Source organism: Bubalus kerabau, chromosome 2 (assembly GCF_029407905.1).
Source record: "Bubalus kerabau isolate K-KA32 ecotype Philippines breed swamp buffalo chromosome 2, PCC_UOA_SB_1v2, whole genome shotgun sequence".
NCBI lineage: Eukaryota > Metazoa > Chordata > Mammalia > Artiodactyla > Bovidae > Bubalus > Bubalus kerabau.
In genome coordinates, this window is record NC_073625.1 from 25,752,167 (window position 1) to 25,777,870 (window position 25,704).

The 25,704-nt window shown below is 42.3% G+C and overlaps 1 protein-coding gene and 1 non-coding gene across 3 annotated transcripts in view; one reads left to right on the plus strand and one right to left on the minus strand.

Annotated features, from left to right (window-relative positions):
• The window catches only part of MTMR7 (myotubularin related protein 7), a 101,768-nt gene that overhangs the window by 57,687 nt on the left and 18,377 nt on the right, over positions 1-25,704 (minus strand). For both annotated transcript variants that reach the window (XM_055567266.1, XM_055567265.1), the window contains exons 2-3: positions 2,933-3,055; positions 591-753 (exon numbers count right to left, since the gene is read on the minus strand). In XM_055567266.1, coding sequence (XP_055423241.1) covers positions 591-753; positions 2,933-3,055 — 286 coding nt within the window. The remainder of the gene's footprint in view (positions 1-590; positions 754-2,932; positions 3,056-25,704) is intronic.
• On the plus strand, positions 14,393-14,464 carry TRNAE-UUC (transfer RNA glutamic acid (anticodon UUC)). Its single transcript has one exon. It is a non-coding gene; the product is annotated as a tRNA-Glu (tRNA).

The following is a 25,704-nucleotide window of genomic DNA, read 5'->3' on the forward strand; positions in this document are numbered from 1 at the left end:
CACTAGACCATTTGATATGTTTTTGACACAAAACAATTTGTGGGTTTTGTCAGAGGCTTCAATCAAGGTGGATTGATTACCACACTTTGGGATGATTTCATCCCCAAAGTAAAGCACAACTATAACCTCCCTCCAAGATAAATACTATGAATAATGAAAGAGGCTCATACAGTAATTAACTCAGACAGAGGCCCCAAGAGACAGAAACTAAATCAGTCGGATTTCTTGGCCTCATCTGAAGGCTTGTTGTTGCTTAGTTGCTCAGTCGTGTCCAACTCTTTTGTGACCCCATGGACTGTCGCCCGCCAGGCTCCTCTGTCCATGGGATTTCCCAAGCAAGAATACTAGAGTGGGTTGCCATTTCCTTCTCCAAGACATCTTCCTGACCCAGGGATCGAACTCACACCTCCTGCATTGGGCAGGTGGATTCTTTACGATCTGAGCCACCAGGGAAGTCTCCATCTGAAAGCTGGGCTAATGTATAATCTCTAAAGCACTATAATTAAGAAGCATTATCCACATTTCTTCAACACGATCTGTGACTTTCTTAAGCGTGAGTCCACGCTGAATGCCAGGCCGCTCTACCCTACCTGGCCTCGCGAGGCGGATGAGAGAGATGTACACATCATGGCAGTCCCTTTCCTGCGGGATGATGAGCTGTAAGAGCTGAAAGTTCTTGCAGCGAATCAGTAGAGGGCACCCGGTAGCCGTCGTTGCCTGTTTCTCGATGGTGGCGATCTGACTGTGGAGAATCTACCACAAAAAGTTAATGTGGGTAAACTAAGCACAGATAACAGATACATAGAACAGAAAGCAACAGGTCTTGTCACAGAGTAGGGTGAGCACAGCTCTTAGCAGGCAGCCATTGCTGGGCCTTATTATGCTCCCCTCCCCCCCACCCTGTTACTAGGCAACAGGTCTGGCTCAGCCATTGGTCGGTTGTCAATAAGTTGTCCTGCTCAGCTATTGGTCAGTGCTGCAGAGGGCACTGCCCACTGGTAACTGACAATGAGGGACCACTGGGGAAGTGATTCAGCTCAAGGATTGGTGGTGAGGTGGTCGTCAGGCGGAGAGTGAGGCAAGAGGCAGAGTCAGGCCTTCTCCTGGAGACCCTCCAGCTCACCCAGCCTTGAGTCAGTGCGTGAGCCAGGGGGCCCGGGGAACAGATTGGGGATGATGTCCTGCGGGGCTCCAGAGCTCTGACTAAAGCACTCCACTAGCCATGGCCCAGGCCTTGAGGAGTGGCGAACCTCTCCCCCATCCCTGTCTCTGTGATCCACAACCAGTGGCCATCTGTCTGGGTCACAGTCTGTGAGACCTGGTCTCCCCCCCATTTGGGCAGCTGGAGGAGACCGAGGGGCAGCTGGATTAGGTGCCTGGCTCCCTTAGGGATGACAGCTGGGCAGGGTGTGGGAACCTGGCCCTGATGGAGCTGCCAGCTGAGCTCTGGCCTTCTCTTAGCCAGGAATGAGACCTTGGAGGGTGAGAGTTGTGCCCTGGGACCTTGCCCTTTCTTGTCAGGACAGAGAGTAACATTCATTTGGTAGAGATTTATAGGAACATGGTTACCTGACCATGACCTGACCTCAAGAGCAAAGGATCTGACCCCAAGAAGTCTGCAACAACTAACCACGCCCAAACCTCACCTTTTGCTTTTAAAGGGGCTTGCTGAAAGCTTTCAGTAACTTTGGGGTTTTTAGGGCATGAGCCACCTGTCTCCTTGTACAAACCTGTAATAAACCTTTCTCTGTTCCAAAAGCTAGTGTTTTAGAATTGATGGGCCTCACTGTGCATTGGGCACAAAGCCTTGCAATTTGGTAACAGTCTCTGAGCCACACATAGAGACAAGAAACACCCTTGACCTTCAGCTGGCTTGCACTCAGTTGACAAGAACTGGTATGTTTGGGGGTAAGAACCAGCTGTCTGAATTCATCATTTTATTTTTCAGTGCCAAGCTTTCTGATAGTCAAGCTCATTATATGAAGCAAACCCTTCAGCCTAGAATTCTGTACAGCCCCAGGTAAGGGAACATTTGGGTCGTCAAAGCTTGAAATGCACTGGGTAGCTAAAATTAAATAAGGTCATGAGAAGTTAGTAAAATAAACCTTGCAATCAACAAAAGCTAGAGACGGTTCCGCTGGGAGGTGCCACCATGCTCCTTAATTCCACATGGAGTTCAACAGCAACTTGAGATGGTTGTTTTCTATGCTGTTGGTGGTCAGGCAGGCTGCAGAAGAGATTTATTTGAAAGGAAACCATGCTGAAGTGCTCTGGCTTTCAGGAGGGTCTCTGCTCAGTCCTCAGTGGCAATGCTTCATTCTTTAAATTCCTCTCCACTAAGTAGGGTGGGCCACCTTCTGCTGCAAAGATCAAGTCTACAGAAAAAGCAGAATCTACAATCCACAGATTCTGGTTCTGGTCCTAATGCCATGGTTGGGCAGCTCTCTTAAAATAAGGACCTTCTAATGGTCTCATTATTATGTAGCAGAAATACCTGGTAATAGGACTCTTCCCTAGACTTTTTCTTTTTTAAATTATGAGAAAATTGTAGACAACATAATGACTAAATGGCCTGCACCACAGGATGCTACGAACGAAGCGGATTGCAAATCACTGTGTAAACGCTGTAGCTGGTACAGTAACATTATTGAATCTCTACTTGTCAGCTGTGACACAAAGCACTTACACCTCTGGCTATTCCTCTGTCTCTCTCTGATGATGTCCAAGTCATCAGTATTTAAAGTGAGTAAATAGACCAAGTGGACAAGACCCTTTACAAAAAAAAGCAGTGCTCACATTCCAAAAAGAGTGCTCTGAACACCCAACCCCACCAAGTCCCACCCTCCCCATCTAGAGAACAGACAAAACAGAGTCAAAACTTGTTACTTCAAACAATGGAAAACACAAAAAGCCAAAAATAAGGACTGCATACCCATGTTTCTTTCCTTGTGTCAGGCGCCGTTTCCACAAATATGACGTGAGTGGCGGTCAAATACAAAGTCCCGAGGGCTGCTTTTTTAGAAGATATTCGATCCACCAAGCGGACGTTTTCAACCTAGGGAAATCAGTTTGACAGGGTTATCGTAAAGCAAAAGAGCTAGTCACAAACAAGAGTCAGCAGGTCATCTCGTGCTTAATCCAAATACGATTTTGAACAAGATCCTTCCAAAAACGAAAGACAAAAACTTACCCCCTTAAGCTAATTACATCTCACAAAGGTCTGTATATCAAAAGATACAAATTCACCAATTCCTTAAATGCAACCTTAAACATACCACATAAGATTCACACACCCTATTTTTTAAGAATATCCTGAGTTTTAAAGAGGTCAATGTTTTTACTTTAATTATATAATTCTAATTTAAGGCAGGAAGTAAACACATGAAAGTTCTTTGTTGACATGTTAACTATATATGAATTGCATTCCATCAAAAAGAGAACAGTGTATTTTCCTATGCATTTCTCAGTTGCGGAAGTGGCCCCAAGGTTGTCTGCTCCCATGTAAACTAGCAGGAATACAAACATACATACAGGAGCAAAAAGTATCTCAAGAATGTTCTGTATGCTCCCCAAGAAAATTTACCAAATGAAGATGCTGATATTTATAATAAAATCTTTTTACTAAATAGACTTCTCACCCCTGAACTACAATTCAAACTGTCAGATAAGACTTCTGCAAACAATTTTACCAAGCACACACCTCTGAAATATAGAGCAATTTCAAGAATACATGCAGCAGGATCATTCCAATACGAAACGTAAAGGAAATGACAAGAGAGTGTTTACAGGGCAGATGAAAACCCACACAATGACAACCCCAATAAGGCAGGCACCTCAAACACCCGTAGAACATTCCAGTGATTGGCGGGGCTTAGCAATGCTACTTACTACTGCCAAGAGTTAACCATCTACAACAGACACTGGCTCAATTCTCATCTCTCAAATCAGTATATTGTACTCCGTGACTGGTTCATTTCACTTAGCATCATGTTTTCAATCCATGCTTGAATCAAAGTTCATCCATTTGTAGAATATGTCAGTACTTCATTTATTTTTACTGCCCCAAACATGTTCCATTAAATGTATATACCACATTTCATTTATCTGTCAGCTGATGGACATTAGGGTTGTTTCTACTTTTTGGTTATTATTAATAATACTATGAACATTCTTACACAAGTTTTTTTCTCATACAAGTTTTTATGAGGACAAGTTTTCATTTCTCTTGGGTGTATATATACCTAGGAATGGAATTGTGCCAGGTCATATGGTAACTCTTTGTTTAACCTTTTGCAGAATTCCCAGACTATTTTCCAAATCCAAAGTGGCTGTACCATTTTACACTCCCACCCCTACTCCATGAGGGTTCTGACTTCTCCGTGTCTTTGCCAACACTTGTTATAATCTTTTTTTGATCACAGCCATCCGAGTAGGTATGAGATGGTATTTTGTGATTTTTTACTTACATTTCCCTAGTGGTTAATAATGCTAATGTCTGTTCATGTGCACACCTGTTTTTAATGAAAACACTTCTTATATTTCACCATGGAATTTGATGTTGATTTTTTTTAAAAAATAGCACATCATGGAAGTGACCTGTTCCTAGTTTAATGAGTGCTGATTTTTGAAAATTAGAAATGAACATCAATGCCTTGGAGGAATATTTGCTTTGTTAGTCTGATGCTATCAGTAATAGTCATGGATTTTCTTAACCCTTACGTCTTAGATTCTTGGTATATGGCCAACTTGGAATCCATGTATTAATGTTTTAATATCCCTTATATTTTATCTTCTATAATTGTTTTATTCTTGTTTTCCTTTTTGCTTTTTCTGCATCTGTGCTTTTAAGAAATATTGGTCTACATTAGCCTGTTTGTGCCACTTTTATCAGCTGAAATAAGTTATGATTACATTAATTAGGAAGCTTTCAACACACAAATTATTTAGTATTTAAAACAAATACAGGCACTTCTTTACACAGAAACAATTCTATAATAATTCCTCCAATTTTTTGTTCAGTTATAGATCCATTCAATGTTTTCTACCTTTTTTTTTTTTTTTTTACTAAATCTCATTCTGAAATCCATTTTTTTTCAAATTATCTTCTACTGCTAATTTTCAATTTCTTATAATCTTTTCATTCTTGTCTGTGGGCAAATCCCTCTCTCCTCAACCTTTCTCTCATTCCTAATATTGTAAACTAGGTTCTTACATTTTTATAATTAGATATGCAGAGGTTTTTCTTCCAAGTAACACATCTTGGATTTATGAAGTTGATTTTTCTCTTTTCCAATCATTCATTTATGCTTGTGTTTGTTAATGTTTTAACATGCTTTTTTTTTAGTATATCATGTGGTTTTCCTTTGTTCATTTTTAAATACTCAGGTTTGATAGCTCATTAATTTTCATTCTTTTTGGTTAATAACAAGCTTCAAGTCCAATCATTTTCCTTCAAGCAAATCTTTGGCAAGCATCTTATGAGTTTTGTTCATAATATTATCATTCTTTTTATTTTCTAGGTAGTTTATAACTACAGTATTTCTTCTCTGACCCAAGAGTTTTTTAAAGAGAATATTTTTCAATTCCCATGTGATTGGATTATGGTATTTAAACTTTTGTCCTTAAATATTCTACTGTGAACTGCCTATGAGAAAGACATCATGGAAGAGACAGTGGGAGGAGAAGAGAAGGAGATATAGTAGGACATTTCTATGGGGGAAAAAAACTCGGTTGCACACTGAAATGTGCCTAGCTAAATGAACCAGAGGTCCAGGGGTGATATGAGCTTTCCTGGTGGCTCCGAGGTAAAGAATCCGCCTGCCAATGCAGGAGACATGGGTTTGATTCCTGGATTGAAAAGATCCCTGGAGAAGGAAATGGCAACCCAGTCCAGTATTCTTGCCTGGGAAATCTCATGGACAGAGGAGCCTAGTGGGCTACAGTCCATGGGGTCTCAAAAGAGTCAGACTGGACTGAGCGACTAAAACAAACAACAAATCAGAGGGTGTTATACCAATTAACAATATAAAAAAAAGGAGCATAAATAATTATCTCTGCACTTAGAACCCACAAAACAAAACTTTATTGGGGTAACCATACTGACCATAAGATAATATTTTAAAAGTCAAAGCATTTAGTATGAATTAGTCTCCCTATAGCAGTAAAGATATACCACTTAAATTATTTTTAGAAAACTCTCAGTGGACCAGAACAAGGTTCACAGATGGTGGTAGATTAGAACACTTAATGAGATTTTTCCATGTCTTTTTGTTAATTTTGGATGCTGCTGCAGGAAAATTACATTTCAAGATATAGCCATCGTTCTCACAGGTCTCACAGCTGTCAAAAGTAATTCTGAAGTAGAGGGAGGAAATTAAAAAAAAAAAAAAAGATGAGGGAAACACCATCAGCATGATTTCCCAATGATGTAATAAGAAGAAATGAGTAATAAAAATTAAAATTCCGTTGCCTGAGAAATTCTGTGAAGACAGACAGCACTGCTCAGGGATCACTGCATGGTTTACACTAAGACAGCCAGGACACTCTTGACTGTGATGCTGGAGTCGGTCAATTCTAGACCAAGTGAAATACACCTCAATTGTGCTGATGCCGTCATGAAGACCCAATGGCTCCATAACTCTGCCTCACTGCTCGGCTAACTCAAGTCTACCTCATCTATGCATATAAATAAACTGTATAGTGAAAAGGCCTCTTTCATACTTGGAGAAATGATGACCTTTAAGAAACTACCAGTTTTCCTTAAGACAAAGTTATCGCAATTCATTTGCATGTGCCTGGGAACACCATGCTCAAGACACACTAGGGATCTGTGCTCTGCAAACGGCAGTTCATCTCCACCAAAGATATTATATCATTATGTAATATCACGTTATATCAGTATATCCACGTGATATATCCCATTATATCATTAACTTTTGGGTGTACATTTTTCACATTCTGACATTTCTGAAAGCAGAATGCATCTTAAGATTAATACGGTAAGAAGACACTGTGGCATTTCATTGGCAGCGTTTTTTTTTTTTCTTTACATAAAATCTCGGTGCATCTCACATTACATGTGCCTTAGACTTGCTGAAATGCAGTTTAGTTTTCGGTCACCGGCGTACAAATTTGAAACCACAGGACTGAAAGGTTGCCTCAGGAGAGCATGTAGAGTGAGGAGAGATGTGAGGACCTGCAAGAGTGAAACGTGTGATGGAAGAGGAGGAACTGGAGAAGCAAACTGGGGAGGAACGGCCAGTGAGGAGGAAAATCAGAGGGCACGCTACTGGGGGAGGATGTGCAGAAGGAGCGGTTTGTATGAGAGAGAGTGTGTGTGTGGAATGCTGCCGCCAGATCAAGTAAAGCCAGAACTGGAAACTGCCCACTGGATTCAGCGACGCAGAAGATGCAGGAGGGGTGGTGGGAGCCCTGGGATCAGAAGCCATCACTCAATGGCTGCAGGAGTGAACGCACCAGAGCTGAGAAAGTGGAGACTCAACTCTTTGTGGAAGTGTGGGCAGTAGCCAGAGAGGGGAGCCTGACCACTCAATATTAATATGTTTAGGATAATCGGCTAACAATTATTTTAAGTAACTTTCTGCTTGAAATTGGCATTTGAAAATAGAACACCTTAAGACAAAATTATACTGCAAAGCTATATTCACAAACCACCATCAGAACATTCTCCTTTGTGGTGGTGGTTGTTCAGTCTCTAAGTCGTGTCCGACTCTTTGTGACTCCATGGACTGCGGTACGCTGGGCTTCTCTGTCCTTCACTTCTCCTGGAGCTTGCACAAACGCATGTCCACTGAGTCAGTGATGTCATCCAACCACCCCATTCTCTTCGAGATAAACCCAAAGAAAGCCTGAATATGGGATATGGGAACCCAAATGTTGGCATAGGCAGATGTTTAGGATTCTCTCGACCAAAAGAAAGAACAGCAAACATCTGATTCCACTCATCAGAATGCCTTTGTGTGGGATGTTAGGCTCTGGAAAGAAGAACAGAGACTGAACAGGATGGAGTCTTTGTGCTGAAGAATCTTACAGCCTCAGTGGAGAAGGCCGTGCCCCAGTTTAATAGCCTTTTCATTCCCATCCCTGCCCTGCTGGATTTAGGTGGGGATGAGGGGTGGGGAATGGTTTCATCAGCTTTTCTAGGCGAAGGCTGAAAAGCCTGAGTGAGAACACCCGGTCCCACCACGGCACCGCTGGTCCTTCCCCATTGATCATGGGCAGGCAGAGCCTCTCCTCAACCATGCTCCATCACACCACCTTCTAATTTCAATCTAAACAGAAGTCCTTACTTTCTAAACTGCAGGTCGAATACTCAACTACTGAACGTTCTGAAGTTCTAGAATCATCTCTATCTGGAAAAGAAAAGCTGCCCTGGAGGCCAGGGAGTCTGAAGGGCAGAGCAGGGTTACCTTTTGTTGAGACCAAGGAAAACGAAAGGCACCGGCCACAGGTCTGGCTTGGGCCAAAGCCCCAGTGCTCAATACCGTATAAAGCAGGCTGAGGGCCTCTGCCAGTCACTGGAGGGAAGAGATCCAGACGCTGCCGACCAGGGAGAGACCAACGTGTCTGCAGCGGCCAAAACCGAAGACAAGTTTATGTTCTAATCTAAGAAAAGCAACTAGAGAAATACTTTGTCGTGCTAAATTTGGTATCATGACATTTTCTAACTCCGGCAACGTGGAAAGTGAAGTATTTGGAAGTCGTGGAGGCCTGGGCTCTGGTTTTGGTTCTGAAAGGGATCTGCTGGGCTCAGGCGGCTGAGCGACTCCCTCTGGGTTCTGACTCCTGCAAAGGACCTACGGCTGTTTAATGCCTTTCCCCACTCAGACTGCTCTCTCTGTCTGAGGTGCTGCAGAGAGATGCTAGAAAGAACACAAAACAGCAGCTGTGAAAACACACAGGAGGTTGTGGTTGTTCAGTCGCTCAGTCGTGTCCGACTCTTTGTGACCCCACGTGCAGCACGCCAGGCTTCCCTGTCCTTCATCATCTCCCGGAGTTTGTTCAAACTCATGTCCATGGAGTCGGTGATGCCATCCAACCAAGAACCGACTCATTGGAAGAGACCCTGATGGTGGGAAAGATTGAGGGCAGGAGGAGAAGGGGACGACAGAGGATGAGATGGTTGGATTCACACGATAATGACTCAGTATTACATTTCAAGAAATTCAGCCTCTCAGGACTGTGGTTGGCCAAACAAAACTCTTGAGATTTCCCCAGGAAGGGAAGCACCAGCCTCAGCCATGAGAGATGCTACAACAGTCTCTGAAACTGGACCAGAGGCTGCACTGAAGCTGAGTGTCTGGGGCCCAGAGGAGAGAGATGAGCATCCTCCCCACTAGTCCAGGGGTGGGGCCACTGGCCACACCCAGCTCTTCTCAGTGTCCAGGCTCCCATCCAACCTGATATCATTTCCTCTTTCCTCCTAAAGTCTCTAGAGTCTGGACACAGCTGCCTGAGACCCCCGAGTACTTGGTAAGGCTTCCCGCGTGACTTCTACATTTGATAATTAAGTGTTGTTTGAATTCATGAAGTCTCTTAATACAGTGTTTAAAAGAAAGTCTCCTGGTTGCCTTTCTTGAACAAATAAAATTTTTTTTTAAAGTATGATACATCATCTTAGTGCTCATAAAATTCTTTCAGATAAAAATGAAACAATTATGTAAAAAGTATGTTTACATTAGAATGCCAACCTGATTTTTGAAACATGATATTTTGCAATATAGCCATCCAATTTTTTTTTTTAAACAATCTTTCATGGTGATACTCGAGCTACACAGCACAGAGACCAACCTGGCTTCTTAAAACCTATCCATCAACTTCCCACTCTACTGGCCAGGACATGGCTCAGCGCTTGTGCAGAAACCAAACTCAAGACCTTTGCAATGATGAGAACCTAGATGGGCACATGGAATCCATTTTTTTCTAAAATGCTCTTCTTTTGGAGCACAACATGTCATATGAGCCACAAAATGTGGGGATGCTAAGTTGCTTCAGTCGTGTCCGACTCTGTGTGACCCCATAGACGGCGGCCCACCAGGCTCCCCCATCCCTGGGATTCTCCAGGCAAGAACACTGGAGTGGGTTGCTATTTCCTTCTCCAATGCATGAAAGGGAAAAGTGAAAGTGAAGTCGCTCAGTCATGTCTGACTCTTCGCGACCCCATGGTCTGCAGCCTACCAGGCTCCTCCATCCATGGGATTTTCCAGGCAAGAGTACTGGAGTGGGGTGCCATTGCCTTTACGTGACATAAAAATGTGCTGTTTAAAGTGCCCTGTGGCGGAAGGAGAGGGTGGGACAAATTCAGAGGGCAGCACTAACGCAGATACCCTGCCATGTGTCAAAGAGACAGCTAGTCGGAGGCTGCTGTATCACACAGGGGGCTCAGCTCGGTGCTCTGACGACCTAGAGGAGTGGGGTGGGGGGGATGCGGGAGGGAGGCTCCAGAGGGAGGGGATACATGTATCCATATAGCTGATTCATGCCGTTGTACAGCAGAAACCAACACAACGTTGTAAAGCAATTATCCTCCAATTAAAATTTTTTTTTTAATTTAAAATAAAGTGCCCCATAGCCACTGCAGTGCCCCATCCCACTTATGGTCTTTTACAGCAGAATTAGGAGAGGGTGGCAAGGGTCCCATGGCTGGGACAGAAGCCCCCAAGGATGGAGCCCACCCTGGGCATTCACAGTCTTGAGTGCAGAGGCTATTCTGGCTTCAAGCAGGTAACACCCCTCACTCACAAACTGCCGAGACTCACAACCAGACGATCCAGGACTAAGTTTCCAGAAATGCTGAAGGTCAAGAAGGAAGCACAATTGAGGAAGCTCCCTCTCGACCTCTCCCCTGAGCAGCAGGGGCAGAAGAAGAAAGGAGAATAAGAACAGCACTGACAACCATTTCGTGAACAGCGGCTGAGTGTCAGGTATGTACTAAATGTTGTTCACACAGTGTTTCTAGCCCTGGCTCAAAGGAAGAAGTGGCGATCCCATTGAACAAATGATACTACCGTAGCCTGTAAATCCACTGCCCAAGGCCTCACAGCTAGAAAGCGGGAGAGACAGATTTCAGACCAGAAGTGTCTGACTCCCACATCCGTTTCCCTAAGTCTCTCCCATACTTTACCGCTTCAGTCCAGGCCTAACATTGTAAATTAATGGCTCAATGGCCCAGCCTCCATTTGCTCTAAAATTGCAATGAGAGAGTTGATACAGTGAACAAGTAAAAAGTTCTGGCCAAAGCTAAAGCACTGATCATTCAGTGTAGAGCTTCACATTACAATGGCCATGTTAACCCCGTCTGTCCATTTCACTGGCCTGGAGGGACGCATCCCACATGGTCCCGAGGCAGCCTGGAGAGCCTGGCTCCCAGGGGGTCCCAGGACCAGCCAGCCGGAGTTGTGACAGGTGCATTGGTGTGTTTCATGTCAGAAGGTGCCATGACCTCCTGCAAAAGCAGGAGAACCACGTCAGGAATCAAGTTGCACTTCTGCTCACCAACGATGTGTTAATTCTTTTAGAAAGGTTTCATTTACGGTAGGTATCCTTGTGGTGCTAAGTAGGATGGTTTAAAGCCTTATCCCAGAGCTCCTAGACAATGAATGATTCCACCGGTGAGGAACTGCATGCATGGGAGAGAAAGAGACGAAGCATCCATCTCTATAGATAGGAATGAACAGTAACTACTGACAAACAAATCCATAACAGAGACTTCAGAGATTTCATTCTTGCTCGCGCCGAATGCTCACCTCGTGTCTGTGACTCCATTCTCCCTTTTAACAGCAGTGATAACAGAGTTTGCATGAAAGATGGGCTACTCAGTGGTAGCTGCAAAAAATTTTGACATAGACAAAGAAAAAGAAATACACAAGTCTGCTATTTGGAATTGCTATAATCTCTTATAATAGGGGGGAAAAAGCATTTGATTTCTCTCATTTAAAAAGAAGTACTTTCAATACTGTATTGTATATTTGAAAGTTGCTAAGAGAGCAGATTTTTAAAGTTCTCATCACAAGAAATAAATTGTTAACTCTTTTGAGATGATGAATGTTAACAAACACTATGGTAATCGTTTCGTAATATATATGTGTGTGTAGTGTGTGTCAGTCATGTCAGACTCTTTGGAACCCCATGGACTGTAGCCAGTCAGGCTCCTCTGTCCATGGAATTTTCCAGGCAAGAACACTAGAGTGGGTTGTTATTTCTTTCTGCAAAGGATCTTTGCAACCCAGGGATCAAATTCACATCTCTTGCATCTCCTGCATTGGCAGGCAGATTCTTTACCACTGAGCCACCTGGGAAGCCTATACATCTATCTATCAAATCATTATACTACACACCCTAAACTAATACAATGTTCTGTGTCAATTATATCTCAATAAAACTGGGAAAATTACATGGTAAAGTGTTGCATAATAAACTTGCTTGCAAAAAAAATTTTAATTGAAAAAGTTAAGAGATAACACATTTCTCCTAAGTTATATAAAGTTGCTTGAACACATAACAGGGGGTAGTCACTAAGCTTCAGGAGTTTTCTAATCCAGCCATTTGGTAGAAAAATCAGAAACACCAAACCTTCTCCCAAAAGGCAGATTTAATCTGTTTAAAACTATAAAACCAAAGAAAGTCTTTTCCCAGGACCATTTTATTCAGAGGTCAGATATTGGAGAAGAACTGAGGGAAAGGCAAAAATCACAAAGCCCAATCCAAGAAAATACATGGCATGTAACCAGAAGAAATACTTAGACATTCTGCCCTTCGTAAAACTTATAAAATATCCTTGACATAACACTGAGAGAGATGCTGGTGGGAGACACATATTCAGAATGCATGAAAATAATCTTATTTTCAGGCTGTCTGAAAAATTAAGTCTCTCAAAAATGTATCCTGCTATGAAGCCAAATTATTTGCTAAAACGTCAACACAGTCAAGATAAAATACAAAGTAAGGCCTTTGTTAAAAATCCCTGAAACAGGCTGCCACCCATCAGTTGAAGCCCTGTTAATTTCATTAATTTAATAATTCATGTTATTAATTTGTTGAGTATCTAGTCTGTGCCAGGGACCCAGACCGAGTTATCCAGAGGCTCCTAATTAGCAACACTGCCCACAGATTATCTGACTCCGCCTCTGTCTGCCAGGACATTCTACAGAGCAAGAGACAGAAATCTCAACTTCATATGGCTTCAGTCAAAAGGGATTTTTAAGGAAGCACTTATCTATACTCATCAGGCTGGCCAGGGCTTCAGAGCCCCCAGTGCCCCCCACCCTACATCTCTCAGCAGGTCCCCCTCCCTCTCTGCTGGCTCTGGGCTCAGAAGCCCAACCTCACTGCACACTTCCCCCACAGCCCAAGTCTCCAGGCTTCTCCTTAAGCCAGCCAGAGTGGTCACAGGAATGACAGGTGAGCGGCTGGACTTGAGCCACAGAAGAACACGGGGATGGTCCGCAGAGCTGGCCGGGCCCTCGGTGAGCCTAGGAGAATGCACGGGGAACAGCCAGAGCCTGGAGCGCGGCTGCCACACGCTCTCTCCCGGCCTGTCATCTTTCCTCACGCCTCTGTGCATCACTCCCTATTTAAAGCTTCCCCGGTTCCCAGTGCTACTGATCAGGGCCTTCCACAGACTGGCCCCACCTTATCTTTTCAGCAGGCTCCTTTTTTAATGCCCCAAACCACTTTCAGTATCGTATAACAGATGCCACCGATTATTCTCCAAAGAGATCCTGAGCTACCAGAATCCACGCATGGGAACAAAACCCCCCATGCTGCTACCTCCCCCAGCATCTCCTAACCTGTGGAGTCTGCCTCTTCAATCTTACCTCCTCAAGCACCAACATCTCCCTGGACAGAGCCAGTTTCAGGCAGGTTAACTGAAGCAGGAGGGTTCAGATTTGGAAAGACTAAAACCTAATTTCAAACAGACTCATAATCCAAGGACTTTAGGCACACCCACGGGTAGATATGGGTAGAGAAGTTCATCCCAGTAATCTTGATCTCATTTTCAAAAGTAAGAGGTAAAAGAATGAATACGTTTATCCAGAATATTCTGTTATGCTAGCTGCAAAAAAAAGGACACTGAAAATAAAGATCCCGAATCATATGCATGTTAGAAGGATGTTTGGTGTGTTAACTTTCAAAATGAAGAATCCACAGATTTCCTCAAATTGCTGGAAAAATGTAAGACCTTTATTCATACAAGAAATAGGGTATTTGACACACATACTTCTACAGATTTTTCAAGCCACCTACAAATTATCAAATAATTCTAATAAATAAGACTATACTCTGAAAAGACATAAGTTGTGCAAAATTTACTATTAAAAGAAGAAAAAAAGCCCATCAACTTTCCTATATAGAAAAGGATGTTTTGGGAACTCCTCTGATGGTCTAGGGGTTAGGACGTGGTGTTTTCACTGCCATGGCCTAGGTTCAATCCCTAGTCAGGGGACTAAGATCCTGCACACCATGGGGCACAGCCAAACGCATGAAAAGATGCTCAACATCACTAATTATCAGAGAAATGCAAATCAAAACCACTATGAGGTACCATTTCACACCAGTCAGAATGGCTGCGATCCAAAAGTCTATAAGTAATAAATGCTGGAGAGGGTGTGGAGAAAAGGGAACCCTCTTACACTGTTGGTGGGAATGCAAACTAGTACAGCCACTATGGAGAACAGTGTGGAGATTCCTTAAAAAACTGGAAATAGAACTGCCTTATGATCCAGCAATCCCACTGCTGGGCATACACACTGAGGAAACCAGAAGGGAAAGAGACACATGTACCCCAATGTTCATCGCAGCTCTGTTTATAATAGCCAGGACATGGAAGCAACCTAGATGTCCATCAGCAGATGAATGGATAAGAAAGCCGTGGTACATATACACAATGGAGTATTACTCAGCCATTAAAAAGAATACATTTGAATCAGTTCTAATGAGGTGGATGAAAGTGGAGCCTATTATACAGAGTGAAGTAAGCCAGAAAGAAAAACACCAATACAATATACTAACGCATATATATGGAATTTAGAAAGATGGTAACAATAACCCTGTGTACGAGACAGCAAAAGAGACACTGATGTATAGAACAGTCTTATGGACTCTGTGGGAGAGGGAGAGGGTGGGAAGATTTGGGAGAATGGCATTGAAACATGTAAAATATCATGTATGTAATGAGTTGCCAGTCCAGGTTCGATGCACGATACTGGATGCTTGGGGCTAGTGCACTGGGACGACCCAGAGGGATGGTATGGGGAGGGAGGAGGGAGGAGGGTTTAGGGTGGGGCACACATGTATACCTGTGGTGGATTCATTTTGATATTTGGCAAAACTAATACAATTATGTAAAGTTTAAAAATAAAATAAAATTTAAAAAATAAAAATAATAAACAAATAAAAACACCTATAAAAATTTTTTTTAATTAAAAAAGAAAAGTATGTTTTCATCTAGCTTATGTCAAGGTAAAGGAAATATCTCAGTGATTTCAGATAGCCCTGAATGCCTATAAATGGGCAGGATGTTGAGTTCCATCTACCTATACAATTGTTGCAACAGTTGATTTGATGGACATGCAACTAAATTTTAAAAATTCCCTGAGGGGAGATAATAAAACTAAAATAGTTAGTGACATAGACCTGTAGCTACTTAAGAAATGAGACTGCTAGCAATTCTTGGAAAAGACAGAGAAAAGAAAAGCGAGCCCATTTTTTGCTCAAGAGAAACGATAAATGCTATGCCAGCAGCCAAACTCATAAATAAAGCCAGGCACTTGAGAGATCTGCACAGGGCCCATATAATTTATTTTGGTAGGATGACCCTGGATGTGTAGGCTTAAAAGAACATGCACTGTTGAACAAGAGGACAGACTCGGGATTTATTTCAACACCACCTTAAAATAACCTCAACCAAAAATACCATTTTCAACAAGCCTAATAAGAAATAAAAGAGGAAGAAAGAAGAGTTAAGAGGAAAATAAATGAAGAACAGATGCTGGGCCTTCTGTGACTCAAAGAATAAGCCTAAGGAGTAACCTATTGAAGATAGTTGGCCTTAACACACTAGTAATTTTGAAAACTAAGATAGTATTTGGGAGAATAAGACCTAGTCAGGAAGCAATAGAAAGCAAAGTCTTCTTTTCATGATTTTCCTCTAAAAAAGATTTCCAAAATGCTTCTGAAGTTGATGTGTTTTTGACAAAAGCAAAGGTCTAAACCATCTACTTATATAGTTCTTTGGGAACTATGGGAAAACATTTTTCCAAGGGCAAGTTGTGCCAAATGGAACTTACTGCTGGTCCAAAGAGCAGAGAGACAGCCGGGCACAGAGGGAACCAAGTCATGTACACCCCGGCCCCTCCCACCATCTCCTGGCAGGATTCGGCGCCAGAGGACCAAGGCGGAGAGCCCTTGGTTGGCCGGGCAAGGCCAGGTTCCAGCTCATTTACACATTCCCATGCTTCACCCCTTGGCTCCGGGCCCCCAGGGACAGACTCCATAATCGGCACCATATTTTCCCCCTTCTCGTCTTACGGGTCAGCCCTTGGGAGCCCCTCATTCGCGTTCTGGGAAATGAGCATACAGCAGGATGTCGTGCAGACACAAAGATGCGAAGACCTCTTCCAAGGCTACATGACATCCCTGTGACAGGGAGCTCTGAGGTCCCCAAGAGCTTGAGGACACCATGCACCCAGCACAGTCTGTCCCCTCCAGCCTGCTACCCGTGCCCCGCCTCCTGAATCCTGCCTCTCCTTGGCCATTCCAGACGACAGAGATCACCCACTTTCCTTCAAACTGCTGGGACACTGCTGGTCTTTACTATTAAATATTTATGTCCCATTTATTCAACACTGCCTTATTACATGCTATTCTCACTGACCAACTCTGTTTCCAAGAATGTGTGTTCTCAAGGAGGTTCTTTTATTTCCAACCTTCCCTGCAACACCATGAACCATGCAGACCCACACCCGCACTAGAAATGTGGAAAGAACAAACACACAGTCCCTGGTTCCCTGGCTTCCTGAAACGATGCACCATCTCGGTGATACCAGAGCAACACGGCAGCCTTCAACACGAGGTCTCTTAAGGACAGGTAGTATTTTTTTTTTTCCCCTTTGTGCCCTAATGCTTAGCACACGCACATGCTAAAGTTTCTATCTAGTGACTGAAAAACAACAGCACTATGGTAAAGACAAAGTATGTGAGGGCTTCAGTTCAGTTCAGTCGCTCAGTCGTGTCCGACTCTTTGCAACCCCATGAATCACAGCACGCCAGGCCTCCCTGTCCATCACCAGGTCCCGGAGTTTACTCAAACTCATGTCCATCAAGTCGGTGATGCCATCCAGCCATCTCATCCTCTGTCGTCCCCTTCTCCTCCTGCCCCCAATCCCTCTCAGCATCAAAGTCTTTTACAATAAGTCAACTCTTTGCATGAGGTGGCCAAAGTACTGGAGTTTCAGCTTCAGCATCAGTCCTTCCAATGAACACCCAGGACTGATCTCCTTTAGAATGGACTGGTTGGATCTCCTTGCAGTCCAAGGGATTCTCAAGACTCTTCTCCAACACCACAGTTCAAAAGCATCAATTCTTCAGCACTCAGCTTTCTTCACAGTCCACTCTCACATCCATACATGACCACTGGAAAAACCATAGCCTTGACTAGACGGACCTTTGTTGGCACAGTAATGTCTCTGCTTTTGAATATGCTATGTAGGTTGGTCAAAACTTTCCTTCCAAGGAGTAAGCATCTTTTAATTTCATGGCTGCAATCACCATCTGCAGTGATTTTGGAGCCCAAAAAAATAAAGTCTGACACTGTTTCCCCATCTATTTCCCATGAAGTGATGGGACCAGATGCCATGATCTTAGTTTTGTTAATGCTGAGCTTTATGACAACTTTTTCACTCTCCTCTTTCACTTTCATCAAGAGGCTCTTTAGTTCTTCTTCACTTTCTGCCATAAGGGTGGTGTCATCTGCATATCTGAGGTTATTGATATTTCTCCCAGAAATCTTGATTTCAGCTTGTGCTTCTTCCAGTCCAGTGTTTCTCATGATGTACTCTGCATAGAAGTTAAACAAGCAGGGTGACAATATACAGCCTTGACATACTCCTTTTCCTATTTGGAACCAGTCTGTTGTTCCATGTCCAGTTCTAACTGTTGCTTCCTGACCTGCATACAGGTTTCTCAAGAGGCCAGTCAGGTGGTCTGGTATTCCCATCTTTCAGAATTTTCCATAGTTTATTGTGATCCACACAGTCAAAGGCTTTGGCATAGTCAATAAAGCAGAAATAGATGTTTTTCTGGAACTCTCTTGCTTTTTCCATGATCCAGCAGATGTTTGATCTCTGGTTCCTCTGCCTTTTCTAAAGCCAGCTTGAACATCTGGAATTTCACAGTTCACGTATTGCTGAAGCCTGGCTTGGAGAATTTTGAGCATTACTTTACTAGCCTGTGAGATGAGTGCAATTGTGCAGTAGTTTGAGCATTCTTTGGCATTGCCTTTCTTTGGGATTGGAATGAAACTGACCTTTTCCAGTCCTGTGGCCACTGCTGAGTTTTCCAAATTTGCTGGCCTATTGAGTGCAGCACTTTCACAGCATCATCTCTCAGGATTTGGAATAGCTCAACTGGAATTCCATCACCTCCACTAGCTTTGTTCGTAGTGATGCTTTCTAAGGCCCACTTGACTTCACATTCCAGGATGTCTGGCTCTAGGTGAGTGATCACACAATTGTGATCATCAGGGCCATGAAGATCTTTTTTATACAGTTCTTCTGTGTATTCTTGCCACCTCTTCTTAATATCTTCTGCTTCTGTTAGGTCCATACCATTTCTGTCCTTTATCGAGCCCATCTTTGCATGAAATGTTCCCTTGGTATCTCTAATTTTCTTGAAGAGATCTCTAGTCTTTCCCATTCTGTTGTTTTCCTCTATTTCTTTGTATTGATCACTGAGGAAGGCTTCCTTATCTCTCCTTGCTATTCTTTGGAACTCTGCATTCAGATGCTTATATCTTTCCTTTTCTTCTTTGCTTTTCACTTCTCTTCTTTTAACAGCTATTTGTAAGGTCGCCCCAGACAGCCATTTTGCTTTTTTGCATTTCTTTTCCATGGGGATGGTCTTGATCCCTGCCTCCTGTACAATGTCACAAACCTCCATCCATAGTTCATCAGGCACTCTATCTATCTGATCTAGTCCCTTAAATCTATTTCTCACTTCCACTGTATAATCATAAGAGATTTGATTTAGGTCATACTTGAATGGTCTAGTGGTTTCCCCTACTTTCTTCAATTTAAGTCTGAATTTGGCAATAAGGAGTTCAGGATCCACAGTCAGCTCCTAGTCTTATTTTTGCTGACTGTATAGAGCTTCTCCATCTTTGGCTGCAAAGAATATAATCAATCTGACTTCGGTGTTGACCATCTGGTGATGTCCATGTATAGAGTCTTCTCTTGTGTTGTTGGAAGAGGGTGTTTGCTATGACCAGTGCATTCTCTTGGCAAAACTCTATTAGCCTTTGCCCTGCTTCATTCTGTATTCCAAGGCCAAATTTGCCTGTTACCCCAGGTGTTTCTTGACTTCCTACTTTTGCATTCCAGTACCCTATAATGAAAAGGACATCTTTTGGGTGTTAGTTCTAAAAGGTCTTGTAAGTCTTCATAGAACCGTTCATCTTCAGCTTCTTCAGCGTTACTGATTGGGGCACAGGCTTGGATTACTGTGATATTGAATGGTTTGCCTTGGAAATGAATAGAGATCATTCTGTCATTTTTGAGATTGCATCCATGTACTGCATTTTGGACTCTCTTGTTGACTATGATGGCTACTGCATTTCCTCTAAGGGATTCCTACCCGCAGTAGTAGATATAATGGTCATCTGAATTAAATTCACCCATTCCAGTCCACTTTAGTTCGCTGATTCCTAGAATGTCGACATTCACTCTTGCCATTTCCTGTTTGACCACTTCCAATTTGCCTTGATTCATGGACCTAACATTCCAGGTTCCTATGCAATATTGCTCTTTACATAATCGGACCTTGCTTCTATCACCAGTCACATCCACAACTGGGTATTGTTTTTGCTTTGGCTCCATCCCTTCATTCTTTCTGTAGATATTTCTCCACTGATCTCCAGTAGCATATTGGGCACCTACCGACCTGGGGAGTTCCTCTTTTAATATCCTATCATTTTGCCTTTTCTCAGCAATGGCCGAGAGGAGCAATCCCACCTCCAAGGAGTGGCGGCTGCGCGCGCAGGAGGGCTGAGAGGAGCTACCCCACGTCTGAGGGCGGGGGGGGCGGCTGAGAGGAGCTACCCCACATCCAAGGAGCGGTGGCTGCGTTGGTGCAGGAGGGCCGAGAGGAGCTATTCTATGTTCAAGGTCAGGAGGGGCAGCCTTGAGGGGATACCCCTCATCCAAGGTAAGGAGCAGTGGCTGTGCTTTGCTGGAGCAGCTGTGAAGAGATACCCCACATCCAAGGTAAGAGAAAACCAAGTAAGAGAGCGGGTGTTGCAAGAGGGCATCAGAGGGCAGACACACTGAAACCATACTCACAGGAAACTAGTCAATCTAATCACACTAGGACCACAGCCTTGTCTAACTCAATGAAACTAAGCCATGCCGTGTGGGGCCACCCAAGACAGGCGGGTCATGGTGGCGAGGTCTGACAGAATGTAGTCTGCTGGAGAAGGGAATGGCAAACCACTTCAGTATTCTTGCCTTGAGAACTCCATGAACAGTATGAACGGTATGTGAGGGCTTAGAGGTAGAATCAGGTATGATTAACCAAGAATGCTCTATTACTGAATTTGAATCTTCAGTCAAGGAGGTAAGGAATTCTCAATGGTGGAAGATGTTGCAAGTACAAGACATAAGGAATAAGGACAAATGAAAAAATAAACAAAAAAAGAGCTCCCTCTGCAAAAGCGAAGACTAAAACTAAATGCCATGGAACTAAGACTTTTGACTTTCTCCCCCATAGCTGGGGTACAGGATGCAGCTGTGGTTAAACAAGCAGTTTTTAAAAGCTGCTGTGAACACAAGTCAGCAGGTAAAAATCAAAGCTGCACCCTACAACTTGATTAGAATTTTTTTTTTAAATCCAACTAGTCTTCACACTGCAAAGACGTTACCCAGGTGGTGTAGAATCTGACAGGTTTCAAGCAACTTTAGGGCACTTTGCTTTAGGTCATAAGCTCTTTATGCAATTGCTATATATACAGCCTTCCCAGGTGGCTCAGTGGTAAAGAATCAGCCTGCAATGCAGAAGACACAGGTTCGATCCCTGGGTCAGGAAGATCTCCTGGAGTGGAAACTGGCGACTCAGTCGTTTCCTCACAGGTATTCTTGCTGGAAAATTCCATGGACAGATGGCAGGTTATCCATGGGCTCACAAACTGACAGACACAAGTGAGCATAAGCACGTATGTAATTACATAGCTCTTCATGAAATTCTTTATTTGAAAAGTTGAGACTATTCAACACACCGTGTCCTGCCAGTTTCTGGCAGACTAGTTTTCATGCAGTTATTTGTAGTGTTTTGTGAGAATCCTTGGGATTAAAGTTTTGGTTACAATGTTGCTTCACTTTTTAAAGCCTGATTTTCCTTGCAAAACTAAAATCTGTGAACTTGGTACTAAGCCCAGGTATAATATTTTTATTGGAAGCCATATTTCTATTATCTTGCGAAATACTTTTATTTTAATAAAATACTAGCATAAATACGAGAGCACTGGACCCTAGCCACTAGACAACCAGGGAGCACTAGCTCGTGTTAAAAAATAAGACAGATGTTAGCTAGACTTATTGTGATCAATTTACAATGTACACAAATACCCAGTTGTCTGTTGGGTGTTCCAGGAGGATCCTAGGACATTGGTTTGCATCCTGAGGTGGGTGAGAAGCAACTGGAAGGTTTACAAGGGAAGAAAGGCAACAGGATTTGGCAAATAAATCTAAAAGTGGAAGATTTTCCAAGGTCTTGGCTTATGGTGATTATATATATATATATATTGCAATATTTTTGTTTGTTTGTTTGCCTAAGTCTTTCCTACAGTGTAAGTACCATAAAACTAGGAAGCTTGTCTTATTCACCACCAGATGGATCCCCAAGGCCTAAAACAGCCCCTGACCTACAGAGAGCACTCAACGAATAGCTGTTGAAGGTCCAAGTGAAGAATAAAGTCATGAATAGGGTCCTTGAACTGACTCGCTCAGCTCAAGAAGGTAGAATCCCTTTGATAAACCACCACTACTCCCACAGGCTGAACAGCTCACTCCCATGTGGAAGTCAACGATGCCCCAAACGTTCAAAATCATCTGTGCTTTGCTACATGCCCTGAGGAACAAGACCTTCTTTCAGAGCTTGGCAATAAATTTCTTTCTCCGGGAATCTGTGATAAGCAGTGTTTTAATACACGAAAAAGAGGAGAAAAGTAAACATACAATTTTTGTAAAGCTGTCATAGCCTGCCACAAAATGTTAAGTGGGGGTTATTTTTAACCTATTTTAAATGGCTGTGGGAGGAAGGGTTGGACTTGTGTCCTGGGAAGTAACTTGAACTCCCAAAGGCTTCAACTCGCTGTCCACTAGGGGAAAGGCCACTAGAAAAAAATAGTTTTGACTGTTCCTGGCCTAAGAAGTATGGTACAAAATGCGTTTCTTGGCCTCCCTCTGAGTGCAATAGAATATAAAACAGAACCATCACACAGGACAGAGTCACGAAATCCTGGCTGTTCAGTCAAGAAGTTTACTTTCATGCATACTTCACAATGAGTCCCATTCACAACGGAAAAACCAATAAAAGGAACCTTTAAATAAGGATGAGAAAATATACGCACATGTGTTCTGTGAAAACAAGCACTTCAGACACTGTTTGCCTGTGGAGATGTGACAGAGGTGATAACTAAAGCAAATCAGTCAATACTGTGAGGTCAAGTGACAAATGTTGAAATTCACAAATAAAGAAATGAATGTCCAATGGACAAACGTAGGCGGTTATGTGTTCACGTCTTGATCATTTCTCATAAGCATTCAAATATTTCAAGGTGTATAATGTGTTCACTGTAAGACATTAAGCTTCTGAAAGCTTTAATGCAGGCGTCAATGAAACCATGTTATTTTCACCCACTAAAAAAGAGAAAAATCAGTGTATTTCTCAGTTTCCTCCCCACACATCCACTCCAAAGGGAACTCTCTCTCAGAAGTCCTCGATGATGTCATGGAGGCTTCTTCTCAAGGGAACAGAAGCCATGGCAGGGGCTTCCTGAGCAAAACTCGACACTTTTCCAAAAATCCATGTGTTGGATGAAATTAATGCTTTTATAAAAGAAAAATATGCTCTCAAATATGGATATGAACTAGAGTTGGGTGACAGGAAGGGACTCTTTGCAGAGTGCCTTCAGAGTAAAAAGTACTCAAACACATCGTACAGTAAGGAAATGAAGTGAATGTGTAAGTCAGATGAAATGTTTGGATTAAGAAAAAAGTTTTTATTCTCAAATTTTGTCAAAGTTCTTCCAGCATACAAACCTGTGACCATCTCCTTTTGCAATGATGATGATAATGAATATAATAAAACAGCAAATACTTACTACATGTCACATTAAGTATTTCAATGTATCCTCTTCTTTAATGTCCTAATGAGTTACAGATGGAAAAATCAAGGCTTTGGGAGACCTCAACTGACTCATTCAAGATCATATACATTTCTATAGTAATCAAGACTGTGTGGTACTAGTGAAGGATAGAGATCAAAGGAATAGAACCAAGAGTCCAGTAAGAAACCCAAGCATCTATGGTCTGAGCAACTATAGGGAAATAATTTTTCACACAGTTATGGAGACAAAGGGAATAAGGAAAGTCAGTAAAGGATGCTGGAACAACTGGAATCCCATATGGAAAAGAGTGAATGTAGACCTCTATCTCATATCATATACAAAAATTAACTCAAAATGGACTAAAGAACTACACAGTGTAAATCTTTATGACCCTGGAGTAGGCAGTGGTTTCTTAGACATGCATAAAACATGAGCAACCAAAGAAAAAATAGGTAAATTGGACTTTATCAAAATCAAAAACTTTTGTGCTTCTAAGGACAACAATAAGAAAGTGAAAAAAATGACCCACAAAATGGAAGAAAATATCTGCAAGTCATATATCTGATAAAGATCTGGTATCCAGAATATACAAAGACTTACAACTCAACAATACAAATATAGATGACACAATTAAAAATGAACAACTGGCTAGAATATAACACAGAAGAAAATCTTGATGGTTTGGCAGTGCTTTTTAAATACAACAGCAAAAAAAATAAAAATAAATAAATAAATACAACAGCAAAGGCATGATCTACAAAAGAAAGAATTGATAAGTGAGAGCTAATCAAAATTGAAAACTTCTGCTTTGTAAAAGACCCTGAGGGATGGGATGGGGAGGGAGGTAGGAGGGAGGGTCAGGATGGGGAACACATGTACACCCATGGCTGATTCATGTGAATGTATGGCGAAAACCACTACAATATTATAAAGTAATTAGCTTCCAATTAAAATTTAAAAAATAAAAAGACACTGCCAAAAAACAAAACTGAAAAGTCAAGCCACAAGATTGGGAGAAAATATTTGCAAAAGGCATTTCTGATAAAAAACACTTGATTAAAAAATGAGCCAAAGACCCTACCAGACACCTCACCAAAAACATACAGAGGGCAAATAAGCATACAACCTACATCATACATCATCAGGGAAATGCAAATTAAAAAAACAATGAGCTACCACTACACACTGATTAGAATACAAATACTGACAACACCAAATGTTGACAAGGATGTGAAGCAACTGGAACTCTCATTCATTCCTGACAGAAATGCAAAATGGTACGGTCATGTTGGAAGAAAGTTTGATGGTTTACTTATAAAACCAAACATGCTCTTACTAGGTAATCAAGCAATTATCTTCTTCGGATTTACTCAAAGGAGCTGAAAACTTACATTCACACAAAAACCTGTACACAGAAGTCTATAATATGCAAACTGAAAAGGCTACCTAATGGATGATTCCAACTGTATGACATTCTGAGAAAGATAAAACTGTGAAGACACAAAGACATCAGAGGTTGCCAAGGGCTGGGATGGGAGGGATGAATATGTGGGACACAGGATTTTCAGGGTAGTGAAGCCACTCTGTATAATACTATAATAATTGATTCTGACTAATGCAGCTATGAACATAGGCATACAAGTGTCTGTTTGCGTCCCTGTTTTTAATTCTTTGGGGCATATATGTAGGAACAGAATTGCTGGATCATTTCAGTAATTCTATGTTTAAGTTTTTGAGGGACCACCAAACTGTTATCCCAGAAGCTGCTCCATTTTACATTTCCACCAGTCATGCTCAAGAGTTGCAACTTCTTTACATCCTTGCCAAAACTTACTTTTGTTTGTTATCAGTAACCATCTAATGGGTATAAAGTGGTATTCGACTGTGGTTTTGATCTGCATTTCCCTAACAGTTAATGATGCTGGCCATCTTTTCAGGTGCTCACCAGCCATCTGGATATCTTCTTTGGAGAAATGTCTATTCAAGTCTTTGCCCAGTTTTTAATTGAGTTGCTTGGATCTTGTTATTATTGTTGAATTATAAAGGTACTTGTTTGCTTTTTGAAAATAGATCCAAATACCTGAACC